Source organism: Hyperolius riggenbachi, chromosome 3, assembly GCF_040937935.1.
Source record: "Hyperolius riggenbachi isolate aHypRig1 chromosome 3, aHypRig1.pri, whole genome shotgun sequence".
Taxonomy (NCBI): domain Eukaryota; kingdom Metazoa; phylum Chordata; class Amphibia; order Anura; family Hyperoliidae; genus Hyperolius; species Hyperolius riggenbachi.
Window position 1 is genome coordinate 492,093,679 of NC_090648.1, and position 10,151 is coordinate 492,103,829.

Here is a 10,151-nt window from a genome sequence, read left to right on the forward strand (position 1 = left end):
GTAGTTGGTGGAGGGGGTAGCTGGAATAAGGGGAGGGTGTAGTTGGGGAGGGTGTATTTGCAATTGGGAGAGGGGGTAGTTGGAATAGGAGGAGAGGGTAGTTGGTGGAGGGGGTAGCTGGAATAAGGGAAGGGGGTAGATGGTGTAGGGGGTAGTTGGAATAGGGGGAGGTGTAGTTGGAATAGGGGGAGGGGTAGTTGGTGGAGGGGGTAGCTGGAATAAGGGGAGGGTGTAGTTGGGGAGGGTGTATTTGGATTTGGGAGGGGGGGTAGTTGAGGGTTTGAGAGGCCTCCTACTGTTTGGTTTTACTTATCTAGTTTATTATTGCAGGAACCTGATTTGTTAGGGTGAATGTGGTTGTGAAGCGCTCCAGTCAGTATTTAGGAGGATTTGGCGTGAAAGGCGGATCTGTTGTGTGACCGGCGTTTGGCTTGGGACGATTATACAGCATTGTTATTCTCTCCCTGTGATGGATTCCCGGCAGCTACACAACGTATTTGTCTGGAGGGAGGGAGAAGGGACTGTTTTCGCTGCGTCTGGCCAGCATTATCGGTCGGGGGGGGGGGGGGGGGGGGGGGGGTTTCATGGGGGGTTTCCAGCCGTGATATAAATGAGGCCACATGTGCTGCGCTGACACTGGCTATGGGGAGGGGTGTGTCAAAATTTAAAGGGGAACTCCATCCCTCTGTATAGATAGCAGCTCCAAACGTAATACTGCTTTCCTTACAGGACTCCTGAAAAAAGAGGGATGTGGAGGCTGCCATATTTATTTCCGTTGAACAATACCAGTTGCCTGGCTAACCTGCTGAGATCTTTGGCTGTAGTAGTGTCTGAATCACACACCTGAAACAAGCATGCAGCTAATCTAGTCATCACTTCACTCAGAGCACCTGATCTGATGCATGCTTGTTCAGGAGCTATGGCTAAATGTATTAGAGGCAGAGGATCAGCATGGCAGCCAGGCAACTGGCATTGTTTAAAAGGAAATAAATATGGCAGCCCCCATATCCCTCTCACTTCAGAAGCCCAGCTCCATGAGTCCTAGGAGTTGATTCATCAATCCTCAGTAAAATGACCATGCAGGCGCAGCTCACAGCAATATTACCTGTAGTTACACGCGGAAGTACCGCAAAATACGCTAGTAGTGTTACCCATGGTACTCTAGTAGCGCGACTGCTACTACAGTAGCGCACATGTTACCATAGTAACGGTTGCGCTACTGGAATACCGCAGGTCACACTACTAGCAGAGCTTGCGGTACTAACACGCATAACATAGGTAATATTGCCATGTGCCGGTTCGTATCCTAGCCACTATCTGCACAGAGTTTGTATGTTCTCCTTGTGTCTGCGTGGGTTTCTTCCGGGCACTCCAGTTTCCTCCCACATACCAAAAACATACAGATAAGTTAATTGGCTTCCCCCTAAATTGGCCCTAGACTGCTATACATACACTACACGATACATACATACATAGAGAGGAGACTATGGTGGGGATTAGATTGTGAGCTCCTCTGAGGGACAGTCAGTGACATGACTATGTACTCTGTACAGTGCTGCAGAGGATGTGGGCGCTATATGAATAGTACAAAATAATAATATTATTCATACCAACAGGCCAAGACCATTCATGACTAACTAACTGTACAAGATTTCTTTGCAAGCTGGGTGGTGGAGCTGGGATAGGGTCTGTTTTCAGTTCTGCTTGGACACGAATGGGAAGGGGGGCTGGTAGAGAGAGATTAGCGGACCCCTGATAATCGGGAGAGGTGCTGGGGGGGCTCTGAGGAAGGTGTGGAAACATCACCAGTGTGACACAAGCAGCAAAATTTAACATTCTCCCACAATATTTACCTTTCCGGCCAGAGAGTCGGGCAGCGGCACGCACAGCTCATGGCCTCTCCAGCACTGAATCTATCCTGCACTATGGATACTGCCTTCCATATGTAGGATATCGTATATGCTGCATGGGTCTGTGCAGAGATATGCTGTAGGTAGAAAAAAACCTAAGTTTTGTAAACGTAATACTATTTAATGACTGATAAAGCTTAGTTAAGCTTTCAGGGAACTTGTCCCCTTCTTCAGGAATATTTTGCAAGTTTAGCTTTACTACTTCCAGACCGCGGTAATTGAAATCTATGCCCTGCTTATAGCTGCTTATTCCTGCTGGAGCGTAGATTTCAATTACCACATGGACCAGCCGCTACCGGCGCTGCAGGCCACTAGATCTGCCATCGCTATGACGGCAGAGCTTTGTGAGCCGATCAGGAGCCGATTTCATTGGCTCCTGACCCCGTGATCAATGTGAGCCAATCTCATTGCTCTGAGCTTACAGGTCCCTAATCTTCTTCACTTGCATTAACCTTTTGGGGACTACATAATGTAAATCCTACGCCGCACTTGTGGCTGTCTGATGCTGCGTAGGATTTATGCCGCCTCCTGGCGCGATCGTGCGCACCTGAGAGGGGAGATTAAGCTGCCATACGACAGCTGACATCTCCCCTCAGTGATCAGGAGCCATCGCGGTTCCTGATCACTGATGATGACATCATCAAGCCGCCCCGGAACTTAACGGCAGAGCAAGCAAGGATGCCGGCCAGAGCGGAGGGGGCTAGAGCTGCTCATCGCTGATGCCTGTGAGGTGAGTAAAGGCTGCTGCTAATACGGTTGACACCGGGCTACACAGGGGACACCATGCCCACCTATCAATACTGTGGATCTTGCTGCCTGAGCCCCCAAATGCGCCCCCCCTGCATGTAAAATTGCCTGGTCCTTAAGGGGGGTTAGTCAGCCGGTCCCCAAAGGGTTAAAGAAGCCAGATACCTATTGGATGTTATGTATTTTATAGGAGGAGGGACTGTGTGTGCAGTCAATAGACAGGTCCTGCATCTGCTTCTGGCTGGGAATGGGTTGGGGTTCTCAAGGTGCTGCATACCGTAAGCCACCACAATGGTCTCTAACTGGAGTTGTTGATCTTTGGCTGGTATGGAACCACCCACCGCTTTCCAAAAACTCAACTCCCATTAATGGGATAGGGATAGGAGTTGCAGAGATTGACACTGCAGCTGGGTGGTTGTTTCTGTAACATTGAGGAAATAAGGTCTGTCACCTCATGAAACATCCTCTCTGAATTCCTTCACTGGGTGTCACCAGGGAGCAGAAGTGGCTGCAGGGACTCCCTGCTCTTTTATGTGTTGTGGGCTGTGCTGCTGTGATGGCTCCTCCCCTTCACTGCTTGACCAATAACTGACAGCCTGCAGGTGAACCTTGGTTGAGTGTCTCGCAGGTTCTGAGCCATAATACTAATGGTGCCCATACATGGTACAATTTTTTCGATTAGATAGTTTTGTTTGATTATTCTGTTAGATCAAATATAAATTTTTTCCAGCATGTCCGATCAGATTTTTATTGAAAATACGGGATAATCATTCGTTTTTCTTGATCGAAAAAAAGATTCTTCTTGACTTTCATTCGAGTTGATCGTTTTGGTTGAATAAACGGGAAAATCAAAAGTTTTTATTGTACGGTGTATGGGCACCATAACTCACCGTATACAGCTCTCAGTAACCGGGCAGCCATGATTCCCTCCACACTCGGCTCAAGTGAGTCACACTGAAGCCAGAAATGAACTGAATGTTTCCCAAGTTACTTTTCATTCCCCATTATTTGTTTGATGGTTATCACAGATCTATTCACTGACCTAAATGTAGTCAGCCCACAATGAAGGATTTATCAGACACAGGCTAGTGACGGATCTGTACAGAACTTGGCCCTGGACTGTTGTCCAAGGATTCAAGTCCCAGTATCTGCGGGTGACAACCGAGCAGCATTTTTAGCCTCCAGTGCATCTCAATAGCACATTAAGAATGAATGCCAACAATGTGGCTTGTTACTAAAAAATTCCATTCTATCTCTTCTTTGTACATTGAAATAATTGTTAGAGGTTTTTTATTCACCCTACTTCCGCACGGCCTGCAGTCTGCAGAAATAACAGGCAGATAAAGACTGCTGTAATTAGCAATGAGCAAACAAAAGCTTTCATGAGCAGTGGTGGGTGGGTAGATAGGACACTGTGTTTCAAACAGTTCAGAGAAGTCACACTTGATCACCTTCACACTGTCCCCGGGTAAATAAGGGCAGAGAGAAGGGGGGAGGGGGGGGGGGAGAGAGAGAGAGAAAAATGGCAGCTCTTACAGCTATTAGAAACCATAAAAACTGCAGGGGAAAAAAAACTGCTTGGATCCCTTTAAGTGCGTGTCACTGCCCATAGTCGCTCCTCCTCTCTTCCCCCTACAGCTGAGCAGTGACTTTATACAGCCTTCATTCCCCAAATTGTCACCGCGCCGATTAACTAACAATCGTTAACTGAGCATATGTGGGAGGCTTTATCTGTCCTGATCTGCCCAAACTACGATCCAGCAACTCTATGGCCAATTGGCTGAAATTGGTGATTGCATCTCTTGGCTGCATATTGTCTGCGTTGTTTCTTACAAAAAATATGTATATCCTCATAAACGTTTTGAACACAATAGGTTATATAACAGCTCTTTGTGTGTTTGTGTAGACGGTAACCTTGTGGCTTGTATTCTAAACTCAAATGAGGCGTCTGAGGTTTTTGGAGGTGACGGATTGTGTGTTGGCAGTGACAGGCGGGTGACATCGGCTGGCGTCCAGCGTCCCGTCCGCACGCTTTCACATTCAGGCTTCGGAAAACTCTCACTAGTTGCTGGAACTTTATATGTCGGAAAATAATTACACCGAGTTCAACACCACAAATTCCTGAATCATGAGCAAGACTGCAGCATGACAGCGAAATGTCGCGCAGTGGCTGAGGGCGGGGCCACGAGGACACTCACGGCGGCTGAATGAACCCGGATCCACGCCACGCCTTATGTGTTCCGCTGACAGGAATCTACAGGGCATTTAAAGTAACGGCTTTTATAAAAGAACGAGATTGCCAATATCTGCATGAGGAGCTCTGATTTTGTTTCCTTTCAAGGACAACTGAACTGAGAAGAATATGGAGGCTGCCATATTTATTTCCTTTTAAACAATACCAGTTGCCTGACAGCCCTGCTGATCTATTTGGCTGCAGTAGTGTCTGAATCACACCAAAAAAGAAGCATGCAGCTAATCTTGTCAGATCTGACAATAATGTCAGAAAGACCTGATCTGCTGCATGCTTGTTCAGGGGCTATGGCTAAAAGTATTACAGGCAGAGGATCATCAAGATAGTCATGCACCTGGTATTGCTTAAAAGGAAATAAATATGGCAGCCTCCATATCCCTCTCGCTTCAGGAGTCCTTTAAAGTGCAAAATATTTGCCTAAAGTGCAACCGGTTAATTAAACAGCAGCCAGAGGCTCTGATTGGCTAAATTTCCTGCTTGGATCTGTGGAGTTTTGGAGATTGCAAGAGTTTTTCCCTCTCTATGGCCAATTGAATAAACTCTTCTAGACGACATTGGCAGAAAGCAACATTACAGTTGGTTTGTTTTAGGCTCTGCTGTGGAGTTCATACATCTGGCCTGTAGATAGCACTGTAGTACTTGTATTGCTGAATAAGATTATCCGGACTGTTAGAAAGTTGGTTCCTGTTTTCTGCCTGGTTAGGGATATGGAGTGAAGGCACTGCTTATGTAGAGAGTTGGTGAACTCTGTAAATAAACCCAGTTTCAGATATGCTGCCTCAGATAGTCTGCCTCAGATATTCTGCCTCAGTGACTATTGAACACAACATTTCCGTATTTTATATATACTAGCATTTAATAATAAAGAGAGAAGTTTCTACTTTTTTAGCGTATACAGATTATGGCAGCATGTCATTGACTTTCCAAGGTGGATCTTTGCTTCACTTCTGTCAGGGCAAGCAGGAGAGGCACAGATAACCCTTTAGTATCTGCAGCAGAGGCACAGATAACCGATTAGTGTCTGCAGCAGAAGCACAGATAACCCATTAGTGTCTGCAGCAGAGGCACAAGTTGCCCTTTGGTGCCTACAGCACCTGCCAGATCTTGTTACTTGGTGCGGCTAAAGTAATTTCATGAATTTCCTAGAGACAAGATGGCACCCCTGGGCCCTTTGGGACAGAGAGAACTGACCATGCAGCTCTGGTAAGGAAGGGTGGATTGCACTCCATATGATGTTATTTAGGGGTGCAGAACATGAAGGAGACGGATCGGGTGATGAAAAGTTTGGTTCATATTTCTTTTAGGGCTTTTGTTGTTAACTTTTAAAGATTAAAAACAAATGTTCTTAGAGCCAAATCCAGTGAAGTTTCATGAAATGCTTAAATAAAGTTTTACAGATATGGTTTGAGCCATTGATGATCACTGCTAATAAATTCGTGGCTATAACTGGTCGCCATTTTGTCTTGCAGCGGCTGCACAGGTTTCGGTGGACTCCTGCTGCACGAGTGGATATGAGTGGGCCTCACAGAAGCAGGAGTGCGGAAACCTCCCCACCCTCCCTGGTTCCAAGCAGTGCCGGTGAGTAAATATACAATATATATCATGTACTAAGCACTTACAGATTATTATAGTGAACCCAATATGGGGCTGAAGCTGGAGTAGGGGGAGACTAGAGGAGGCTGCACATGGAATGGGGAGGGGAAAACTAGAGGAGGCTGCACATGGAATGGGGAGGGGAAAACTAGAGGAGGCTGCGCATGGAGTGGGGAGGGGGAAACTAGAGGAGGCTGCACATGAAAGGGGGGGCTAGATGGGCCTGCACATGGAATGGCGGGACTAGAGTGGGCTGCACAAAGAATGGGGAGGGGGAAACTAGAAGAGGCTGCACATGAAATGGGGGGTGGGCTAGAGAGGGGCTGCATATGGAATGGGGGGACTAGAGGGGGCAGCACATGGAATGGGGGACACTCGAGCAGGCTGACCATGGAATGGGGGGACTAGAGGGGGCTGCACATGGAATTTGGAGGGGTAAACTAGAGGAGGCTGCACATGAAGGGGGGACTAGAGTGGGCTGCACATGGAATCAGTGGGGGGACTAGAGTGGGCTGCACATGGAATGGGGGGAAACAAGAAGGGGCTGCACATAGATCGGGGGAACTAGAGGAGGTAGCACATGGAATGGGGAATACTAGAAGGGGCTGCACATGGAATGGGGGGATACTAGAGGGGACTGCACATGGAATAGGGAGAGATTAGGGGGCTGCACATGGAATGGGGGGAACAAGAAGGGGCTGAACATGGAATGGGGGGTGGGCTAGAGCAGGCTGCACATGAAATGGGGGGATACTAGAGGGGGCAGCACATGGAATGGGGTGAGGGAGACTAGAGGGGGACTTATGGAATAGCGGAGAACTAGAGGGGAGACACATAGAATGGGGGGAGACTAAAAGGGACTGCACATGGAATAGGGGGGAGACTAGAGGGGGCTGCACATGGAATGAGAGGAGACTAGAGGGAGCTGCACATGGATCGTTTCGATTCGACCCATCTATCTGATGGGAAATTGCATGGTGTGTACCAGGCATTAGAGTTTCCCGATTCCCCGATTTAATAGAGAAGTCGTATTCTATCTGCCAGAGATATCTGGATTGGCTCGGGGTCTCTGGCACGGCATTAAAAGAATCTATCTGAGCCTTCAGGAAAACAAGCGGCTTTTATGGGCCAAACGGGGAGGAAGTGAAGATTTCCCCGCAGAGCCAACCAGAAAACATTTCTTTATTTAATAGCGCTCTCGGGGGAGCGAATGTCTGACATGAAAGTGGACGGGAGGAGGAATCCCGTCTGGGGGGTGAGACGGCCGCCATGTGATCGCCAGATGTGCCGCTGACCTTGTGGCGGGATGCATAGGAGCTTTTGGGCAAGGTTTTTTTATTCAAGAGTTCTATCTACGCATAGAAACATTAGTACAGCAAAGTCCAAACATAAAGAGAAACTTTAACTCAGGGTTAAACTTCATCCACATCAGTAGCTGATACCCCCTTTCCCACAAGAAGTCTTTACCTTTCCTCGAATACATCATCAGAGGGCTCTGTATGGCTGATATTGTGCTGAATCCCCTCCTACAGTGTGATATCATGGCCATGGTCCTGACAGTTTGCTGTCTGTGAACCTCATTGCATTGTGGGAAATAACAACTTTTTCCAACTGCCAAGCAAGCAATTTCTCCCTCTGTGCATAGAACTCTCAGTAATGAACATTCTGTACAGATTACCTGGCAGAACTAAAGGTGTTGCCACCAGTGATAAATTTCAGAGTGTAAATCAGGGAGAGGAAAGATTTTACAATGGGCAGACACTGACTGAATAATCTATACATTAATATTGTAGAAAAATAAGCAGTTTTATTCATTGTTATTTTCACTACAGTTCCTCTTTAACCTTTTCCGGACCGCGTGTAGTAAATCCTGCGCCACACTTGTGGCTGTTTAAGCCTGATGCAGCATAGGATTTACGCCACCTGCCATTTGCGCTCCCGACATGATCGTGCGCACCGGAGAGGGGAGATTAAGCTGTCATATGACAGCTGACATCTCCCCTCAGTGATCAGGAGCCATCGCAATTGGCTCCTGATCATGTGATCACTACAATCGTCGGCAGATCGTAGTGATCATGATTGGCAGCGGCGGTCTGAGGGGATGAAGAGGACAAGGACTCACCTTCCTAATGTTCCTCCGGCGATCGTCACTCCCCTCCACTCTGGCCGGCATCCCCGCTTGCTCTGCGTTGTGTTGGGACCCGGCTTGATGACGTCATCAAGCCGTGACCGGAACTTAGCGGCAGTACATCGCAGATGCCAGCCAGAGCGGAGGGGGCTAGAGCTGCTCATCGCTGGAGCCTGAAAGGTGAGTAAAGGCTGCTGGCAAAAAGAGGGACAACTGCCTACACTGGGGACACCATGTCTAGCTAGCCATACTGGGGATCCAAGGGGTCATCCACTTCAGCCTCCAATGTTTTTTCATCTTATTCATAATTTCAGCACTATTCATTCGTCAATAACTTTATCACTACTTATCACAACAAAATGATCTATAGCTTGTTTTTTCCAGCACCAATTAGGCTTTCTTTGGGTGATATATTTTGCAAATAATTATTTTATTCTAAATGCATTTTAACGGGAATATTAAGAAAAAATCTAAATAATTATATTATTTCTCAGTTTTTGGCCATTATAGTTTTAAAATAATACACGCTACCATAATTAAAACCCACATATTTTATTTTTACTATTTGTCCCAGTTATTATACCATTTTAATTATGTCCCTTTCACAATGTATGGCGCCAATATTTAATATATTGGAAATAAAGGTGCATATTTTCAGTGTTGCGGCCATCATTATTTACAAGGCCATCATTTTAAAAACAATAGTAATATACCTGTGAAAAATAGCGGAGCCGCCGCCGCGCAGGACAGCATGGCGGCGGCCTCCGCTTCCCAGCCGGCGGTTTCCGAATCCCACACGGAGCCGCCGGCGCAGAGCAGGGCAGCCACCGCCGCGGCTGATAAGATGGCGGCGGATCCCGCTACTCTGCCTGCGGACTTCCGTGTGCGGGCGTGCGCTGACCGGGGACCTGGCCTCTCTGAGATTCAGAAGCAGAGGGTCATGCGCACGCGCGCGAGGCGGCAGGATATTTATTCTTTGAGAAGACAGGACAGCTGATCCAATGATCAGCTGACCTTAGCCAGCCAATCACATGCTGACTTCAGGTCCAGCCCCCTGGGCGGGCTGGTGGAACTGGGCTTCTGCATTTAAGCCCACAGATGTCATTTGCTCACTGTCTGCTGTCGTGAATACTTAGGTGTAAACGCTCAGACCTTAGCTCAGTTCCCGGGTGTTGATATCAAGGACATCACACCTCAGTCTAGGATTGTATTGCATATTTATCTGTGTCTTGACTTTGGCTATCCCTGACTACTCTCTCCTCATCTCGATTTTGTACCTTTGCCTATCTGGTTCTTAGTTGCCGACCCTGCCTGTTTAACGGACTCTGAATCAGCCTTCTGTTCTTGTACTGCTGCCGTCTCTCTGTTGCCGAACCTCTGCCCGTCTGACCTTTCTCTTTTCCCCAGTGGAACGTCTCCCACTGGTGGGATATCTCTGAGGCTTGCCTCTCCGAGACGCCTGCCCTAGCAGACGATTACTGCCAAGGGCTGAGATCCCAATCTTCACCTGGGCTGAGGATCT

General features: G+C 47.6%; 1 protein-coding gene across 2 annotated transcripts in view; it reads left to right on the forward strand.

The window, feature by feature from the left end:
• The window catches only part of FBLN1 (fibulin 1), a 112,885-nt gene that overhangs the window by 21,396 nt on the left and 81,338 nt on the right, over window positions 1-10,151 (forward strand). For both annotated transcript variants that reach the window (XM_068278207.1, XM_068278208.1), the window contains exon 2: window positions 6,378-6,486. In XM_068278207.1, the coding sequence (XP_068134308.1) occupies window positions 6,378-6,486 (109 nt within the window). The remainder of the gene's footprint in view (window positions 1-6,377; window positions 6,487-10,151) is intronic.